Source organism: Aquarana catesbeiana, linkage group LG02, assembly GCF_042186555.1.
Source record: "Aquarana catesbeiana isolate 2022-GZ linkage group LG02, ASM4218655v1, whole genome shotgun sequence".
NCBI lineage: Eukaryota > Metazoa > Chordata > Amphibia > Anura > Ranidae > Aquarana > Aquarana catesbeiana.
Genome location: NC_133325.1, coordinates 177,058,260 through 177,078,703, shown reverse-complemented (window position 1 = coordinate 177,078,703; position 20,444 = coordinate 177,058,260). Strand labels below are relative to the sequence as shown.

Sequence of the window (20,444 nt, the reverse complement as noted above, 5' to 3'; positions counted from 1 at the left end):
CCAGAATCCTTATTCCACCTGATAACTGTGCAATCCCCAGCACTGTCATGCCGGCCCTGCACCGATCGTTTCACTCAGCTCCGTGCCTCTCTTGACACTGTAGGGGTATAAGCCCAGTCTCCTACCATTTTACATTATCCCACATTACCCTCCCTCCAAAAACATATAAATGACTCGAACTAGTTTTTGGAGTAAATGGCCTCACGGCCTTAAATTTCTTTATTAAATATAAAATACCATAAATATATACATAAATAACCGTAACTTTTAATAATACTTTATTGTGAAACTATACGTAAACTGTCACCATGGTCACTGTAAACAATTCTTTCCTTGAACCTGCCAGTCGGGAACCCCTGACTCGGCAGTACCCTAACTTCCGGTGACCGAAACCATTTTACCTCCTCCAAGCCCTACATAGCCTGAAGGTACACCACTTCAATCCCAACCTTCATGGATGGGTACCATCAACAACTCCCCATCCAATGGATGGGTACCATAACCAACCCCCATCCCCTGGATGGGTACAACATGTTTCATACATGTAACTAGAGCAATCCTATTAAAGGAAACCAAACAAACTGCCACAGCACGAAAGGGGTAACCCCTTACCCTTGAGTGCACCTCCACACCCTCAGGCCTCTCTGAATCCCTTCCTGCACACCCAGGGCCCACAGATCAGTCCCCACCTCATTCAAATGTACCCCATCACTCCGTAGATATCTCCAAGTATCTACTTCTAGCTCTCTATGCCTGATGGCTAAGCCCCCATTCTTCACAAAGAATCTACTCACTTCTTTATTCACTTTGATCCTTGCTCTGTTCACCTTCTTTGCTGACCATGCCCAACGCCATGACAACCTGCCCACCATGTCAGACCAGACTAAGACCATATTAGGGTATGCCGCTTTTAGACGTAAAAAATCACATTTAATGTCTCTAATAAGGTCCCTCATGCATCTGGCTCCCATGTCATTCCCACCTACGTGCAGAAGTAGTACATCAGGGGCTCTATCAAATCTGGCAAATCTATGTACCTCCCCTAACACCCTGTTCCATCTCATACCCGGGACCCCAATCCACCTGACGAGTGCTTCTTGCCTGGGGATCCTTAATTGTCTGCCGTTCGGCCGAACGTCGGCTCTCTTTGCCCCCCCAAAAAACGTACGAGTGGCCGAGTATCCATACCAGGCCCACTTCACCTGTAAACAAGAAGAACAATACGAAAAAAAAACGCCAATGAACATACAGTATCCACCAACATGCCCCTTAACTTAACCAACTATACTTACAACAACTGTGGTCGGATGTACAATTTAAATCTATCCGAATCCCACCTTCCAATCCGTCGAATGACGTCTTGGCTCAAACCTGCCCTAGCCGCCTCTGTGGCCGCCCCAATCCTGAAGGAATAGGAAGAAAATTGTCGCGGGTCGCACCCCACCCTGACCACGCATTTTTTAAAAACCGCTACAAACTGGAATTTCGATAAAAACCCACCATCCTCATGTATTAACAGGGGCCCTTCAAACTCTGATCTAATCTCCAAAAAGGATTGTACGACAGTCACCGGGCAGATACTCACCTCATCAATCCTGCCAACCTCCAAGTACCTGCCTTTGCCAGCCTGATCAGTCTTAGACCTTCTGATCCACACTCTAATCGACTCATGCCACAACTCCAAATCTCCCACCATGAGGCCCCCTGGTATTGTCTTAGATGGGCTGACCAACTCGCTGATGCACAGTGCCCCAAAAAATGCCAAAGCAAAAGCTGCCCGAAATAACTTGTGTTCGTAAACGGATATACATACCCTTTCCAAACAACTAAACATCCTTCTCAACATGTCAAATGATACCGGTCGCCTCCCATCCCTGCTTTTGTGTGACTTCCTATACCCCTTGACAGCCTGTCTTACCCAAAACTCCTTGGGGTAATCGCATATCCCTTGCCATTTGAAAAGAAAGGCCAAACCTGCCAACTCGCGGTCTATGGCAGCTGCCGAGATACCCTTCTCAAAACCCTGAACGATGAAATACAGAACAGCATGTCCGACTGTCGGATCATCTGCGGCTACACCCAGTTCGTTTAAACAAGTAAACCAGGCTCTCCATACCTTAGAGTAGGCATTCCACGTAGCCATACTCACGGATTGCCGAATCCACTTTGCTGCGATTCCAAAGCAATGTTCCACATCCAGATGGGACAGGCGATCCCTTGTTGTTCCGCCTCTAGCGCCAACGTCCGGAACCTGTCCCACTGAAAACGAGACAAAGCGTCAGCCAAAGTGTTGTCAACCCCGGGTAAGTGTACAGCATAAACAAATGCGTTCACTTGCAAACAGCGAAGCACCAAGTGTCTTAACAACCTGACCACTGGCACTGATGCCGCCGTCAGCCGGTTAACCACTTGGACCACTCCCAAATTGTCACAATTGAAGCGTACTTTTTGGTTCCTGAAGGATTCTCCCCACAGTTCCAAAGCCACCACAATAGGGAATAGTTCCAATAAAACAAGGTTCTTCAAGAACCCTGCCTCCTGCCATGCCTCCGGCCATCTGGCCGCGCACCATTGACCTTTGCAGAAAGCCCCAAACCCTGTGGAGCCGGCCGCATCGGTGAATAGCTCCAGGTCACAGTTGCTAACGGGACCCGACATCCAAAGAGCCCTTCCATTGAAAGACTCTAAGAAAACCTGCCATACACGCAAATCTTCTCTATGTTCCCGAGTAAGACTGACGAAATGTGTTGGCGCCCTGATCCCAGCTGTAGCAGCCGCCAAACGCCTGCAAAAAACCCTGCCCATCGGCATGATTCGGCAAGCAAAGTTCAGCTTTCCAAGTAACGATTGAAGTTTTCTCAGCTGTATTTTTCTAAGCCCACTGGTCCCACACACTTCTTCCTGCAACTGCATCAGCTTGTCCATCGGAAGCCTGCACTCCATCTTAGTTGAGTCTATCTCAATGCCCAAAAACGTTATAGTCACCGTCGGACCTTCCGTTTTTTCAGGAGCTAAGGGCACCCCAAAACGCTCTGCCAGGTGTTGCAGTGTACCCAACAGAACCGCACAAATTTTGGAACCCGCCGGTCCTACACATAAAAAATCGTCCAAATAATGGATGATTGAGTTGATCCCCGCGACGTCCCTAACTGCCCATTCCAGGAATGAGCTGAATGTCTCAAACAGGGCGCAAGATATAGAGCATCCCATGGGCAGGCATCTATCCACATAATAAGACCCTTCCCAAGTACAGCCCAGTAACCGAAAACTGTCTGGGTGCACCGGCAATAGCCGGAAAGCCGATTCTATATCAGACTTAGCCATTAGGGCACCCTGCCCATACTTCCGTACCCACGCCACCGCCGCAACGAAGGATGTGTACGTCACCGCACACTCTTCTGGAGCAATGGCCTCATTGACCGATCCCCCTTTTGGAAAAGAGAGGTGGTGTATGAGCCTATACTTGTTGGGCTCCTTTTTGGGAACCACTCCCAAAGGGGAGACCACTAAATCCGGCATTGGCAATTCTTTGAATGGGCCCGCCATGCGGCCCAAAGCTACCTCCTTCCCCAATTTTTCGGCCACTATCGCTGGATGTTGCATTGCCGACTTCAGATTCTGAGCCTCTGGTGGTGTTGTTGCCAAAGAACACGGAATCCGAAAACCGTTCGTAAATCCAGCTTCTAATACAGCAGCCGCTGTACGATCAGGATATCTATTGAGGAAAGGAAACATCCTTTCCACCCGCACCGGAGTCCTCCCTCTTACCCGAAGCATCTCCAACCCGACCTTTTCCTTTTTTTTAAAACATTTGGACAGCGCATGAGATCCCCCGCAGCCGGAGCACATGTGTTTAAAGCGACAATTGGATCCGAATCTGCAGGTGCCCTCGTTGAACTGCCAGCAGTAACCCCATCTTTTTTCGGCCGGTTGTCCTGGAGCTGCGGAACCTCCGACCCCTGCCTGAAAAAACTGATTCGGGGCCCTCGCCGCCGTCATCAACCTCATCCATAGGCTTATGTCTTTATGGTCCCAGCGCAGACTTGGTCTTACCGCCATCCGCTGACGAAATTGTTCATCATACCGTAGCCAAGCCATACCACCATACGTCCTGTGAGCTTTGCTAATGGCTTCCAAATAAACAAATAAGGCCGAGCAATTCTCTGGTGCTTTTTCACCTACCACACTCGCTAAAATGGCAAACGCCTGTAGCCAATTAGCAAATGTACGTGGAATTAAGCGATATCTCCGCTTTTCCTCATCCTCCTTCTTGCCTTCCACAGGTTTTAACCTATCCAGGTTAAATTTTTTCAACGGGAATAACGTGAAAATTTCCACGTATTCGCCCTTCCATATCTTTTCTTTTATTTCCGTCTTTAAATGGGCTCCCAAAGGTCCCTCAAAACACACGTACACTTCGCTCCTAGCCGCATCTGCCAACCTAACTGAATCAGGCCTTTTTTCGCCCGTCTTACCTTGATCCCCCGAAGTCGTGGCCACAACTGTCGTGCTGACGTCCTCTACCGGTGTCACAGGTAGAACGCCTGTGACCTGGGTGTCCCCCGCTGTCTGCGAAAGGGTAGGTGCCATCCATGCACTCGTGGGACTACCACTCGTCCCTGCCTCAAACCGTGTCACTAGCTCCTTCAGCCCGACTAACAGCTTCCTTAATCCCATGTTCCCAGACCCGGGTACCCCCACTGTCGGTGTGGCCAAGGTAGGCCCAGTTACCCCCGACCCTGTTGTCCCCCCTGTATGCTGTAGTCCCCCCCTGTTCTCCTTGACCCAATAGGGCATGTAATAAAGCTGTAAAAGAATTTGAAGAAACTGACTCACCGGGCTGACCTGGACCGGACCCAACAGCCGCCACTCTTGGAACCACCGCCGCAGGGAGTCTTTCGTCTTCTCCTCCATCCGACCCGGACACTTCCCCTTCAGATCGGTCATCAATGGGTTCGTTCCTGTCGATCGCCTGTTGCACCCCAGGCGAGACTGCTCTGGGTGCCGAGGGTCTGCGGTGCTGTGGACGGCCTTCTCTTTCAGGAGTACCGCCAGACCCGTTAGATGCCCCCTTAGCCGAACCTCTGCGACTTCCACGTGGTGGAGTACTTAACACTTGGCTGCTGGCTGCACTGGCGCCCGACCCTGCATTCCTCGCTGACCCACTCCTATGCTGCCGAGTGTTGCCAGCCGACCCAGCCATCTGCGCTGTCTCCTGGCAGGCTGCTCCCCTCTCTCTGGTGTCATTCCTCCTCTCCATCCCTGCTGCTCCATCCCTGAGTGTCATACACCTGCGACGCGCTGGGGGTGAAGAGCCACGTGGTCTGCTGGGTGTCCTGGCACCTGTCCCTCTGCCTCTGCGACTGGCTCCCCTGGCTTCCCCTGCTCTGGTCACAGGGGGCCGATCACTGACCATACTCTGGGGATCCCTGTTGTCCTCCTGTCCTCCCCTCCCCCGGGACTCACTGGGGCCTGAAGCTGGGCTATACCTCTCAGGAGGCTGGGACCGCCGAGCACGAGGTGGGGGCGGCCCCCCCCCCGCTCGCCGCTGTTCTCTCTCCAGCTATCTGTATAAGCTGCTGCTGCAGCCAGTCCGCGCCGTGAGCGGCAACCGCCGCTCTCAAATCATCCAAAAATCCCTCCATCGCTGCCATCCCGTCTAATCTCAGCCTAATAAGGGGTAAAAACCTGGTTTTTGCAGAGCGGTGAGGAGCTGTGATAATCTTCTTCCACCTCCGCTTCTCAGAATGACATCACTTCCCCCCTCCTGCTCTACTTCCCCTCACTGCTCCCTCAGCCCCTCCCTTATCCTTAAAGGGGCCAGAATCCTTATTCCACCTGATAACTGTGCAATCCCCAGCACTGTCATGCCGGCCCTGCACCGATCGTTTCACTCAGCTCCGTACCTCTCTTTCATAGAGCTTTAACAAACCCTGTCCAAAGCCATATTTTGAAGCAAGTGTAAACTAGCCCTTAGGGTCTGTTTTGTCCACCGCAATGTCGCAGTCCTGCTAAAAATCGCTGATCACCGTCAAGTCCATAAATCTATCCCATAGTTTGTAGACGCTATAACTTTTGTGCAAACCAATCAATATATGTTTATTGGGATTTTTTTTTACCAAAAATAAGTAGAAGAATACATATTTGCCTAAATTGATTAGGAAGAAGAAAGAAATTTGTTTTTTTCCATTTTTTGGGGGGATATATATTATAGCAGAAAGTAAAAAATATTGTTTTTTTTTTCAAAATTGTCGGTCTTTTTTTGTTTATAGCACAAAAAATAAAAACCGCAGTGGTGATCAAATCCCACCAAAAGAAAACTTTATTTGTGGGGAAAAAAATGACATCGATTTTGTTTGGGTACAGCATCGCACTACCGCGCAATTGTCAGTTAAAATAACACAGTGCCGTATTGCAAAAATAGCCTGGTCAGGAAGGGGGTAAATCCTTCCGGGGATGAAGTGGGTAAAGTATAATTGATCGTTTGTTGTCATGCCTCCTCCTCCCTCCCTCTCTTACAATTGTACATAAAAGTATTTTTTATGCCATTTATCTCTTTATGCCATTTAAGCTACACTTTCACATTTCTCACCTAGATGAGAATTCCATTTTTGTTCCCCACCTTCCTTCGCATGTGCAGATGTGCTGCAGGGCTTTGGGTTTCAAGTAAGCCCTGTGGCACATCTGTGCATGCGTGGGGTCCCCCATCCATCTGCAGAAGCGTGGGGTTTCCCACTCAAGGGCAAAGATGGCTATTAGTGAAGTTCCAAACCTTCGCCATCTTTGCATATGCATTGGAAATCACCTGCATGTGTGCAGATGTGCCAAAGGGATCTTTCAGAACCCAAAGGCCGGCAGAGACATCTGAGCAAACACCATGATGGCACCACCATTTTCAATAATACTGAATATTATGAAGATTATAACTTTTTGATTGAAGCTGATTTTCGAGGAGTTCATAGAGTAGTTTCACCCACCTTTTCTAAAATACTCTTCTCCGTAGGCTTCTCGGACTTCTTCAGAGGTTTTCTCCCAACAGATTTTTATATTTTCTTTTTGTAAATCCGTGTTGGTTATTAGTGTACTGAAAAATCCAGGTTCAATTATGCTCACTTTTACTCCAAATGGATGCATTTCATTCCTAAAAAAACACCATAATAAAATAATTCTACTACTGCACTTCTGCAAAAAGAGGAAGGTAAAAGGGTGAAGAATAACATAAACATCTTGTCTCTGCATATTGCTCTCACCTTTTTGTACCTGCACTTCTCTATGTCTGGTTGTGGATGACTAAAAAGAGCAGTGGGGAAGCTACAGATATAGTGGGCACTCAGACCAAAGAACCCTGGTAGCACCCTGGCGCCTGCCCCGGGTGACGCATCTAGAGGGGCGCCCCCAGGAATGCTGCCCCCACCCGCACTGGGAACTGCTGCTCTAAGGGTGTCACTGCAGCCTGATTAAGTGTAATGGACAGGCAGTGCCCGCTACATAGTTTGCTAAATACCGGAAAATCAAATAGGAGGGAGACTGCACAGATGCACTAGCGCTGAATCACTCTGCTCCTCCCACCCACCCTATAGGAAAGCATTCCAGAGTGACGCTCCAGCTGCTGTTGCTATGTTGCAAAGCAATAGACATGTGCATTAGTTTTCGTCCGAATGCATTTTCGTCCGAATTTCAGGTATTTTCGTTATCGTTTTGAACAAACGATAACGAAAGTGCAGAATCCGAAAAACGAAAGATCCGACATAAACAAATGCTTTAATTTCGTTTTCATTGCTACAACAGTTCGATATAGATAGGAGATTCAACATGATGATGACAATAACAATCTATGTCCATCTAACCTGTGGTCGAATGTGCCTGACCTTAACTCTATTAGTCCAAGATTATTCTACATAGAGAGAAAAGATTCGACGTAGGGGAGCAAAGATTCGACGTAGGGGAGAAAAGATTCGACGTAGGGGAGAAAAGATAAATAAAAAAAATGATGATGAATGTTATTGGCTGATTGTAACCAAAGAGGAGGAGCAGTAAAATAGCTTAACTAAGTACACACGTACTTTCGCTTATGGTGTCTGTTGAACGTTCTAAGAAGATTCGACGGAGCAGGTAAACTATACGGCGTCGTACAGTTTAGCTGCTCCGTCGAATCTTCTTTGAACATTCGACAGACACCATAAGCCTTCAATGACAGATTCAACCTTAATTTGGATTTTCGAACGAATGCAATTTTTAACAAAAAACGAAATAAATAAAAACGAATTTCGGGAGTAACTAAATAAATTTATTTTTCGGACGAAAACGAAATTCCGAAACAAAATATTTCAGTATGCACATGTCTACTAAGCAACAGTAGCTGCAGTGGTGCTCTGGAATGCTTTTCTATAGGATGGCTGGGCGGGAGGAGCGAAGTGATTCAGCGCTAGTGCGCCTGTGTGGACTCAATCCTATTTGATTCTCCGGTATTTGGCAAACTATGCTGCTTGTCCATTGCACCTGGTGCGAGTGGCACCCCCCCGGCGGAATGCTCTGAGGTCTCCCTCCTAGTCCTGCCCAATGCCCTAACAGCCTATGTCTTTTCTGCATGAGGCATCCCAGAGAAGCAGAGGCTTCAAAGAAGGCTCTGGATGGGGGGGGGGGTGCAGAGGAGGCCCTGGACTGGGGGGGTGCGGAGGAGGCCCTGGGCTGGGGGGGATGCAGAGGAGGCCCTGGACTAGGAGGGGAGCACATAGGAGGCCCTGGACTAGGTGGTACAGAGGAGGCCCCAAACTGGGAGATGCAGAGGAGGCCCTGGACTAGGAGGGGAGTACACTGGAGGCCCTGGACTGGGGGTGTAGAGGAGGCTCTGGACTTGAAAAGTGGGGTTGATGTGGTAAAGGACCTGGATTCGGAGAGCAGAGTACAGAGGAGGCTCTGAACTTGGGATGGGCTGTAGAGGAGGCCTTGGACTAGGAGAGGAGTGCAGAGAAGGCCCTGGATTAGGGGGTGGGTGCAGAGGAGCAGGGCCATCTTTAATATTGATTGGGCCCTGGGCAAACTGCTCACTGATTGGGTTGCTAGAGGTTACTGCACAGTGCACACCCTTATCGCTCACTGATTGGGTTGCTAGAGGTTACTGCACACCATTACCACTTACTGATTAGGTTGCTAGACGTTACTGCACAACTTTACTGCTCACTGATTGGGTTGCTAGATGTTACTGCACAGCATCACCGCTCACTGATTGGGTTGCTAGAGATTACGGCACACCATTACCGCTTACTGATTGGGTTACTAGACGTTACTACACACCATTACCGCTCACTGATTGGGTTGCTAGACGTTACTGCACACCATTACCGCTCACTGATTGGGTTGCTAGATGTTACTGCACAGCATCACTGCTCACTGATTGGGTTGCTAGAGATTACTGCACACCATTACTGCTCACTGATTGGGTTACTATAGGTTACTGCACACCATTACCACTCACTGATTGGGTTGCTAGAAGTTACTGCACACCATCACTACTCACCCATTGGTTGCTAGAAGTTACTGTACACTGATTCCTGTAACTCACTCATTGTGTCCCCCTCTGTAAGCTGCTCCAGTCCAGCTGCTGCTTTATCAATCCACCCCCCTTCGCTGCTGACAGAACGGTGAAGGAGAACAATCACAGCCTGCTCTGTGTCTTTCATCTTAGCCCTGCTGACCAGAGAAATGGCGGGAGCAGGGGGGGATGACTTACCGTGATTGGAGAAGGGGCGGGGAAGACACTGACCATGACCAGAGAAGGGGTGGGGGCGAGCGGGGGAACACTGATCCACTCTGCCTCACTTCCTGTGACAGCCGCTGGTGACTGACATAGGGAAAAGCGGGATGAGCGGGCTTTGGCACATACAGACCTCAGCTTACCTCTCCCCTGTCACACTCAACCAGCCAGGAGAGTAAGATGGTTATCGGCTGCTCCCTCTACACAGGACGAATATTTGTGGGCAGTGTGTGTTCAAGGAGCAGTTGCCCCAACAATCATTGGGCCCTGGGCAACTTCCCCTTTGACTCTGCCTTAAAGACGGCAGAGAAGGACATTGACTTGGAAATGGTGGTTGGTGTGGCAAAGGCTGGATAGGGGGGATACAAGAGAGATACTGGACTAGGTGAGGGGGTGCCTGTAGGTCCCAGATTAGGAGAGGGGTTGTCTGGAGGCCCTGGGCTAGGGCAGCAGGTGTCTGGAGACCCTGGACTATGAGAGGGGGATTGTGGAGGCCCTATGGACTAGGAAAGAGGGTGCCTAAAGGACCTTCCAGCTTCAGGGAGAAAGAGCCTGGATTTAAAGCCTGGGCTGAGGAGGAGCCTGCCTGGGCCCTGGAGGGTGAGTTCACAACATAAATGGGGACATTTATCAATTGTCGCAAGTAATGCCAAACAGGAGCAGAGAGACAGGTCATGTGATAGATTTATTAAAGGAGAAGTACAGCCAAAGCCTGTTTGGTTCTATTTCTCCTGTTGATCACAGCAGTGCAAATTGTTTTGCACTTCTGTGACCCAGTTTCAGCTGACAGCAAGCTTTAGCCCACTCTCGGCTGATTTCACAGTGTTGGTCCAGGCTGGGGAAAGATAGTAACCATATGGTTGGTTGGGATCTGCTCACATGCCTGGACCGGCACTTAGCTCAACCTCACAGCGAGTTGCTGAGAGCCTGAGCCAGCCACTCCCGCCCTCTCAGCCTTTGAGCAGGCAGGGGACAGATGCAGCATCTACCTAGGTAAGTATGATACATAAATTTCACTGTTAAAAAAAAAAAAGTATGATTCATAAATAGAATTCCCATACTTCTCTATTAATTACCCGACATCTCCTTTTTCCTGCTATCTGGCCCACATGACAATTAGGCCTCATTCACACAGAGCATATGCCTTCATGCCCAGTGTGATGAGCATGTAGCATACAGGACCTGTTTCAGCGCCTGTCTGAATGAGCCCTTAGAGGAATTTATCAAGACTAGAGCAGACAGAATTTGGAGCAGCTGTACATGGCAACCAATCAGCTCATAGCTTTCATTTTTAAAGCTGAGCAAATTGAAGATAGAAGCAGATTGGTTGCCATGCGCAGCTGTTTCAGATTCTGACTGCACCAGTTTTGATAAATTCCCCTCACTGTGTTTTACATTTCTTACTCCTGACTACTGCATTCTAAGTACAGCACATTCTTTGTTAAAGTGGTTGTAAAGGCACACAATTTTTCCTCTTCATGCATTCTATGCATGAAGGTAAAAATCCTTCTATATGCAGCAGTCCCCCCAGCCCCACCTAATACTTACCTGAGCCCCCTCTCAATCCAGCGATGTCTATGAGAGCCTTGGCTGTCTGGGGACTTACACTCCTGATTGGCCTTTGGCAGCAGCGAGAGCCATTGGCACACACTGCTGTCAATCAATCACAGCCGGTGAGCCAATCAGAAGATAGAGGGAGTGGATTTGAGCCATGGCTCCGTGTGTAAATGGACACACAGATCCGCGGTTCAGGAGCGCACCTGCTTGGGTGCCCCCATAACAAGTGGTTGCAGAATTTATACCCTGGCAGAATTTATGATTTCTTGGCCATTTTACAGAGAATATGAATGATAGCACAAAAACTTTTCTTTCACAGTGTTTGGCTGAAGCCATTTATTATCAATCAACTGTGTTTACTCTTTTTAAATCATAATGGCAACAGAAACTACCCAAATGACCCTGATTAAAAGTTTACATACCCCAGTTCTTAATACTGTTTATTGCCCTCTTTAACATCAATGACAGCTTGAAGTCTCTTGTGGTATTTGTGGATGGGGCTCTTTACCTTCTCAGATGGTAAAGCTGCCCATTCCTCTTGGCAAAAAGCCTCAAGTTCCTGTAAATTCTTGGGCTGTCTTGCATGAACTGCACGTTTGAGATCTCCCCAGAGTGGCTCGATGATATTGGCCACTTCAGGACCTTCAATTTATTTTGCTTTAGCCAATGACAGGTCAACTTGGCCTTGTGTTTTGGATCATTGTCATGTTGGAATGTCCAAGTACATCCCAGGCGCCGCTTCCTGGCTAATAAATGCAAATGTTCCTCCAGTATTTTTTGATAACATATTGCATTCATCTTGCCATAAATTTTGACCAAATTTCCTGTGCCTTTGTAGCTCACACATCCCCAAAACATCAGCGATCCACCTCTGTGTTTCACAGTAGGACTGGTGTACCTTTCATCATAGGCCTTGTTGACTCCCCGACAAAAGTAGTGTTTATGGTTGTGGCCAAAAAGCTCAATTTTGGTCTCATCACTCCAAATGACTTTGTGCCAGAAGGTTTGAGGATTGTCTCTGTGCTGTTTAGCGTATTGTAAGTGGGATACTTTGTGGCATTTGCGTAGTAATGGCTTTCTTCCGGCGTTTTGACCATGCAGCCCATCTTTCTTCAAGTGCCTCCTTATTGTGCATCTTGAAACAGCCACACCACATGTTTTCAGAAAGTCCTGTATTTCACCTGAAGTTATTTGTGGGTTTTTCTTTGCATCCCGAACAATTTTCCTGGCAATTGACCGTGGTTTGGTTTCAACAGAACCCCTCATTTTCCACTTCTTGATTAGAGTTTGAACACTGTTGATTGGCATTCTCAATTCATTGGATATCTTTTTATATCCCTTTCCTGTTTTATACAGTTCAACTACATTTTCCCGCAGATCCTTTGACAATTCTTTTGCTTTCCCATGACTCAGAATCCAGAAACGTAATTGCAGCACTGGATGAAAGATGCAAGGGTCTGTCAGGAGTCCATAAATTTATTGACCTTTTATACACACACACTAATTAAAAGCAAACAGATCACAGGTGAGTATGGTTACCTTTAAGGCTGGTTCCACACTGGGGCGGTGGGTGCGTCGGCGGTAAAACACCGCTATTTTTAGCGGCGCTTTTCCATCGTTTTAGCGGCGGTATTCGCCCACTAGCGGGGCGGTTTTAACCCCCGCTAGCGGCTGAAAAGGGGTTAAAACTGCCCGCAAAGCACCGCTGCAGCAGCGCTATGCCAGCGGTATAGCCGTGCTGCCCCATTAATTTCAATGGGCAGGAGCGGTGAAGGAGCGGTGTATACACTGCTCCTTCACCGCTCCAAAGATGCTGCTAGCAGGACTTTTTTCAGTGTCCTGCCAGCGCACCGCTCCAGTGTGAAAGCCTTTGGGCTTTCACATTGGAGACACAGCAACGGCTGTTTCAGGTCGGTTTGCAGGCCTATTTGTAGCGCAATAGCGCCTGCAAAACGATCCAGTGCGAAAGGGGCCTAATAGCTATTCAAACCCCTTTGTCTCAACTTTTTTGCATGTTATCAAGCCAAAATCTCCAGGGTATGCAAACATTTGATCAAGGTCATTTGGGTAGTTTCTGTTGTGATTATGATTTAAAAATGGTAAACACAGTTGATTGATAATAAATGGCTTCAGCCAAACACTAACCATGAGTGAAAGAAAAGTTTTTGTGTTATCATTCAAATTCTCAGAAAATGGCCAAGAAATTATAAATTCTGCCAGGGTATGTAAACTTATGAGCACAACTGTACCTGTCCAGGGAGCCTGTGATTTTGGCACCCCAACCGACCTTTGGATTGGCTGTTGGGTGCAGCTGCCGCCATTGCTGGTAAGGGAACCTGGCAGTGAAGCCTTTCGGCTTCACAGCCGACTCCCTACTGCGCATGTGCGAAGAGCACTTTCTAATCGGCCGGTGGCAGAGGAAGGAGGAGGGGGGCCGAACTTCTAAGAGACGGCGCCGCAGCGCCGTCTCTGGAAGTGGGGAAAGGTACCGGTTCCCTCCTCCCCCTGAAAGGTGACAAAAGTGGCACCGGAGCGTAGAGGAGATGGAGAAGCGGAAGTTCCACTTTTGAGTGGAACTCCCCTTTAAATATGCTACCAATTATCATCATGTCTAGAAATAAAATGGTTCCTCTGCCCTAATGTCTAGTCAAGAGATCAGAGCCTTTAGATGCAGATGTCTGGAAATTAGATAACTCACTAACGCAATAATGCCTAGTCAATCAAGATAAGGCAATATATAAATATAGAGTCATGAAATCATGCAATAAGTAAATACTGTGACTTACTTCATATAACAGTGTTGGTGCTTGAACACTGTCATATGAGGGTGAGGGGAGTCTTTATTCCCGTATAGGCTCCAAATGGAGTGGCTCTAAGCTTACACAGTAAGTCTTTCTTTGTTCCTTGAAGTTGAGGTGATGAGGAGATTGAAGAAAAGGTGAGTATGTGCAGCTAAGGAGGGGGGCATTAGTGTGAATCTGTTGCTTTGCTCCATTCACAGAATCTCAGTAACATGCAACTCTAGATGCAGGTTACTACTCTTGCTGCAGATAAGCACACTTTAACGCAGATTTGATGGTCTCCATTAATTGCTAAAGATGTAAGAAGGTAAGGAGTTGACATATAAACACATCAGAGTTAAAAGATAACTGCAGTTGTCAATAAGCTTCCCCTCATCACCCTCTTTAACCACTTCCTTACCCAGCCATAGTCTTATGACGTCCTCAGATGGGATCTCCCATCTTGGGCGGGCGTCACATGACGTCCTCGACTTTCCGCCACTACCGCGGGCCCCCGGGGACACAGCCGTTCCCCATAATGAGCGGGTGGCGGAGTGTAAAAAACAGTATGACCGGCTGTATCCAATCACAGCCGGTCACTATGCAGAGCGGCATACACGTCGATCGTGCGCGCCCCCGGGGGAGTGCAGCGTGGCGATCGGGGTTAAGGGTTTTCCCTCTGACAAAGCCCAGCCCCGATCAGGGTAAAGAGCCTTTGTCCAATCACAGCAGGTCACAAATCAAACCAAAGTGTAACGGCCGTTGCTGGGTTCTTCTCCTCACACACCGATCCAGTGTGAGGAGGAGATCAGCTAACAGTGAGTTACACATTACAGTTTATGCTAAAGTGTCCAGATTGCACACCCAATAAAGAGTACCTATCACCGGAGTACCTGTCACCACAGTACCTGTCACCAGATTACCCGCCATCAGAGTACCTGTCACCAGAGTACCCGCCATCAGAGTACCTGTCACCAGATTACTCACCATCAGAGTACCCGCCATCAGAGTACCTGTCACCAGAGTACCCGCCATCAGAGTACCTGTCACCAGAGTGCACTTCATCAGAGTACCCATCACCAGGAGTACCCGTCACCAGGAGTACCCATCATCAGAGTACCCGCCACCAGAGTACCTGCCATCCATCCATCCCATCAGAGTACCTGTTATCCATCCATCCCGTCTGAGTACCTGTCCCGTGATCCCATCAGCCGTACCTGTCTGCAGCCATTTACTACCAAGGTGCAACCCATTAGTCCCTGACGTTCAGCCCATTTGTCCCTTATATGCAGCCCATTAGTGTCACCCATCATACAGCCACTATCCAGAAAGGTATACACGCCAGAAGAGGCATATCAAATTCTGAGTCTGACCGATGAGAGCAACGGGAAGCTCTCACCGCCCAGTTCTGATTCTGATTCTGCTTCGGAATATGAGCCCCCCGAAGACAGCACATCAGGATCCCAATCGGAGGAGGAAGTAGTCTATCCAAAAAGAAGATGGTTTGAACACCAGGCATGAACCAGCAGTGCCAATGGCGCTAGACCCAGTACAAGCGCTGCTAGACCCCAGGAGGAAAGGCCCAGTACAAGTGTGGGAATTGCACGCTAAAGAATTAGAGCCCAAACCCAGATTCCAGATGCCTTGGCAAACCCATTGTGGCTGCCTTCTAGCACAGGGTCAGCCACGATCCCCCCTTTCAAAGCACAGCCAGGTGTGCAAGTCAACAAAGAAGGTTTTTCCGAAATTGATTTTTTAAATCTATTTTTCACTGACGAATTAGTTCAAGGCATCGTGTACCAAACCAAATTTTTTGCCCAACAATTCATTGAAAATAACCCTAGGTCAAGCTATGCCCGCCCTTTTGAATGGAGACCTGTAACAGTGGAGGAGCTTAAATTGTTTTTAGGCTTAACACTCAACATGGGGCTTACAAAAAAAAATGAAGTGCATAAATATTGATCGACCAACCCTACCCACCAAATGCCAATTTTTTCATCTGTCATGTCCAGGTCCCGATATGAAATTATAATGCCCTTCCTGCATTTCAACGAAAATTCACAGTGCCCCCCCTCCCCCCAAAATCTCCCAGACTCAGATAAATTATATAAAATTCACCCCCTAATTGATTTATTCTCCAAGAGATTTGCCGAAATGTATATCCCTGACAAGAACATCTCTGTGGACGAATCCCTGGTCCATTTCACAGGCCGGCTGGGAATCAAGCAGTATATCCCCAGTAAGAGGGCAAAGTACGGGTTGAAGCTCAACAAGCTCTGTGAAAACTCCACCGGATATGTGCACTCATTCCATGTGTACAAAGGCAAAGACTCCTAGCTCCAGCACCCTGAGTGTCCACCATACATGGAAATAAGCGGAAAAATTGTCTGGGAGTTGGCATTCCCACTCCTCCAAAAGGGGTATCACATTTACATGGACAACTACTATACCAGTTTGCCCCTTTTCTGCCACCTATACCTGAAAAATACTTTGGCCTGCGGTATAGCAAGGAAAAACAGAACGGGCTTCCCACAGAATCTAGTCACCACAACGCTACAAGGGGGAATCGACAAGCTTGAGGAACGAGGAAGTGTTGGCTGTGAAGTGGAGGGATAGGAAAGATGTTGTGTACATCATGTCCACCATCCATGATGACACCTCGGTGGAACTTCGCAGAAGACGTGGTCCCACTCGAAAGCCTTCCTGTATCCTCGAGTACAATAAATTCATGGGGGGGTGGATTTAAATGATCAAATGTTGCAGCCCTATTTATCAATACGAAAATCCCTGTTCTGGTATAAAAAAGTCGCAGTTTACTTTTTCATTTGGCCATGTATAATTCTTTTATCATTTATCAAAAATCGACGGAAACACCCAACACCTTCCTAAAGTTTATTGAAGACATTGTCACTGCCCTGATATAACAACAAGTATCCCCCCCAGAAAGCATTCGCTCCGATTGTGTCAGCAGACTACATGAGCGCCATTTTCCTGACCATATTCCACCATCAGGATCCGGAAGACGACGCCAAAAAAAATGTCGGGTGTACACCAAAAGAGGAGTAAGGAAAGACACCAGTTTCCACTGTCCCCAATGTCCCTCCCAACCTGGCCTTTGCATCGGAGAATGCTTCAGACACTATCACACTCTTGTAAACTATTAGCCCATATTTCCCCATTTTCAATTTCTGTCCTGAATATTTCCCTGATGCCTCAACCAATCATATCATTGGCTTCCATGTGAACCGACCCTGGCCTGTTTATCAACTACGCCTCTGCCTGCCGTCTGCATTGCTTATCCGCCTTGTTTCTGCCTTTGATGTGAACTGACCCTGGACTATCGACTATACCTCTGCCTACCGTCTATTTCTGCCTTTTACCTGCATTGACCTCGGCCTGTTGACCATGTTTTTGCCTGCCCCTTGGACTGATCTTTCACCCTGCTACACAGGGGTCTCACATATGTGAGGGGCTCCAGAATAGGGTTCTGAGTTGAGAAAACCAGTTTTTTGTTTTCTGTGTTCCCAGAACAGGGTCTGGTTGTCCAGAGGCTTCAAAGAGATTTGAGTGGGAGAAGCCTCTACCCCTGTCCCCCTGGCCCTAAGCTTGATGGTCCTGCCTGCTCCCTGGACAAATACTTTGACTGTGCTGACCATATATCTGCCTGTACTAACTATGGACAGTATTTCTGCCTGCTGCCTGCTGCCTGCTGCCTGTTTTGCTGTCGCTGTCCACGTTCCTGCCTGCTGCCTGGACTGATGTTCTCCTCTGTGGAACACTGCACTACTAAAACCGCAGGTAATCCTTTCTTTACCCTTTGCTTAGCAGAATGTATTTTGGTTTGTAATTGGTATGTACAGTTCATGCTATGTGTTAGAAATATGAAGGGCCTTCAACAATGTGATAGGTTGGCAGGAATTTACAGTATGTGTGTAATTTATGCTCCTAGAACGCCTGACGGTGCTACTTGGATGTTGGGCCTCTGTATGTGGTAAAAGTCTCACACATGTTGTATCGCCATACTCAGGAGGAGTAGCAGAATGTATTTTGGGGTGTCATTTTTGCTATGTACATGCTGTGTGTTGGAAATATCTTGACAACTTTGTGTAAAAAAAAATGCGTTTTCATTTTTTTCCCACATTTTCCAAAAACTTCTGGAAAAAAATGAACCCTTCAAAAGACTCATTATGCCTCATAGGTTATACATTGGGGTGTTAGCTTTCCAAAATGGGGTCATTTTGTGGGCATTTCCATTGTCCTGGTGCTCCAGGGCCTTCAAAAGTGTGATAGGTTGTCAGGAAATGATATGTGTAATTTATGCTCCTAGAATGCCTGACGGTGCTACTTGGATGTTGGACCTCTGTATGTGGCCAGGCTATGTAAAAGTCTCACACATGTGGTATTGCCATAGCAAGGAGGAGTAGCAGAATGTATTTTGGGGTGTCATTTTTGCTATGTACATGCTGTGTGTTGGAAATATCTTATAAATGGGCAACTTTGTGTAAAAAAAAATGCGTTTTTTTCCACAGTTTCCAAAAACTTCTGGAAAAAAATGAACCATTCAAAAGACTCATTATGCCTCATAGATTATATGGTGGGGTGTTAGCTTTCCAAAATGGGGTCATTTTGTGGGCGTTTCCATTGACCTGGTGCTCCAGGGCCTTCAAAAGTGTGATAAGTTGTCATCAAATGAGATGTGCAATGTATGCTCGTAGAACACCTAGAGGTGCCACTTGGATGTTGGACCTCTGTATGTGCCAGGCTGTGTAAAAGTCTCACACATGTGGTATCGCTATACTCAGGAGTAGGGATGAGCTTCCAGTTCGAGTCGAACTCATGTTCGACTTGAACATCGGCTGTTCGCAAGTTCGCCGAACAGCGAACAATTTGGGGTGTTCGCGGCAAATTCGAATGCCGCGGAACACCCTTTAAAAGTCTATGGGAGAAATCAAAAGTGCTAATTTTAAAGGCTTATATGCAAGTTATTGTCATAAAAAGTGTTTGGGGACCTGGGTCCTGCCTCAGGGGACATGGATCAATGCAAAAAAAAGTTTTAAAAACGGTCGTTTTTTCAGGAGCAGTGATTTTAATAATGCTTAAAGTCAAACAATAAAAGTGTAATATCCCTTTAAATTTCGTACCTGGGGGGTGTCTATAGTATGCCTGTAAAGGGGCGCATGTTTCCCGTGTTTAGAACAGTCTGACAGCAAAATTACATTTCAAAGGAAAAAAAGCCATTTAAAACTACTCGTGGCTATTGCATTGCCGGTCCGACAATACACATAAAAGTTCATTGATAAAAACGGCATTAGAATTCCCCACAGGAGAACCCCGAACCAAAATTAAAAAAAAAATGACAGGGGGTCCCCCTAAATTCCATACCAGGCCCTTTAAGTCTGGTATGGATTTTAAGGGGAACCCCGCTCCAAAATAAAAAAAAAAAACGGCGTGGGGTCCCCTCAAAAATCCATACCAGACCCTTATCCGAGCACGCAACCTGGCAGGGCGCAGGAAAAGAGGGGGGGACGAGAGAGCGCCCCCCCTCCTGAACCGTACCAGGCCACATGCCCTCAACATTGGGAGGGTGCTTTGGGGTAGCCCCCCAAAACACCTTGTCCCCATGTTGATGAGGACAAGGGCCTCATCCCCACAACCCTGGCCGGTGGTTGTGGGGGTCTGCGGGCGGGGGGCTTATCGGAATCTGGAAGCCCCCTTTAACAAGAGGACCCCCAGATCCTGGCCCCACCCTGTGTGAAATGGTAAGGGGGTACTTTTGTACCCCTACCATTTCACTAAAAAACTGTCAAAAATGTTAAAAATGACAAGAGACAGTTTTTGACAATTCCTTTATTTAAATGCTTCTTCTTTCTTCTTTCTTCTATCTTCCTTCATCTTCTTCTGGTTCTTCTGGCTCTTCTGGTTCTTCCTCCGGTGTTCTCGTCCAGCATCTCCTCCGCGGCGTCTTCTATCATCTTCTCCTCGGGCCGCTCCGCACCCATGGCATGGGGGGAGGATCCCGCTCTTCTCTTCATCTTCTTCTCTTCTTCATCTTCTTTTCTTCTTCTCTTCTTCATCTTCTTCTCTTCTTCATCTTCTTCTCTTCTTCATCTTCTTCTCCGGGCCGCTCCGCACCCATGCTGGCATGGAGGGAGGCTCCCGCTGTGTGACGCATCTCCTCTTCTGACGGTTCTTAAATAATGGGGGGCGGGGCCACCCGGTGCCCCCGCCCCCTTCTGACGCAAGGGACATGACGGGACTTCCCTGTGGCATTCCTTGTGACGTCACAGGGAAGTCCCGTCAAGTCACCGTGCGTCAGAGGGGGTCGGGGTCACCGGGTGGCCCCGCCCCCCCGT

General features: G+C 47.8%; 1 protein-coding gene across 2 annotated transcripts in view; it reads right to left on the bottom strand.

Annotated features, from left to right (window-relative positions):
• The window catches only part of LOC141127438 (retinol dehydrogenase 16-like), a 198,537-nt gene that overhangs the window by 126,315 nt on the left and 51,778 nt on the right, over nucleotides 1-20,444 (bottom strand). For both annotated transcript variants that reach the window (XM_073613871.1, XM_073613868.1), the window contains exon 4: nucleotides 6,978-7,141. In XM_073613871.1, the coding sequence (XP_073469972.1) occupies nucleotides 6,978-7,141 (164 nt within the window). The remainder of the gene's footprint in view (nucleotides 1-6,977; nucleotides 7,142-20,444) is intronic.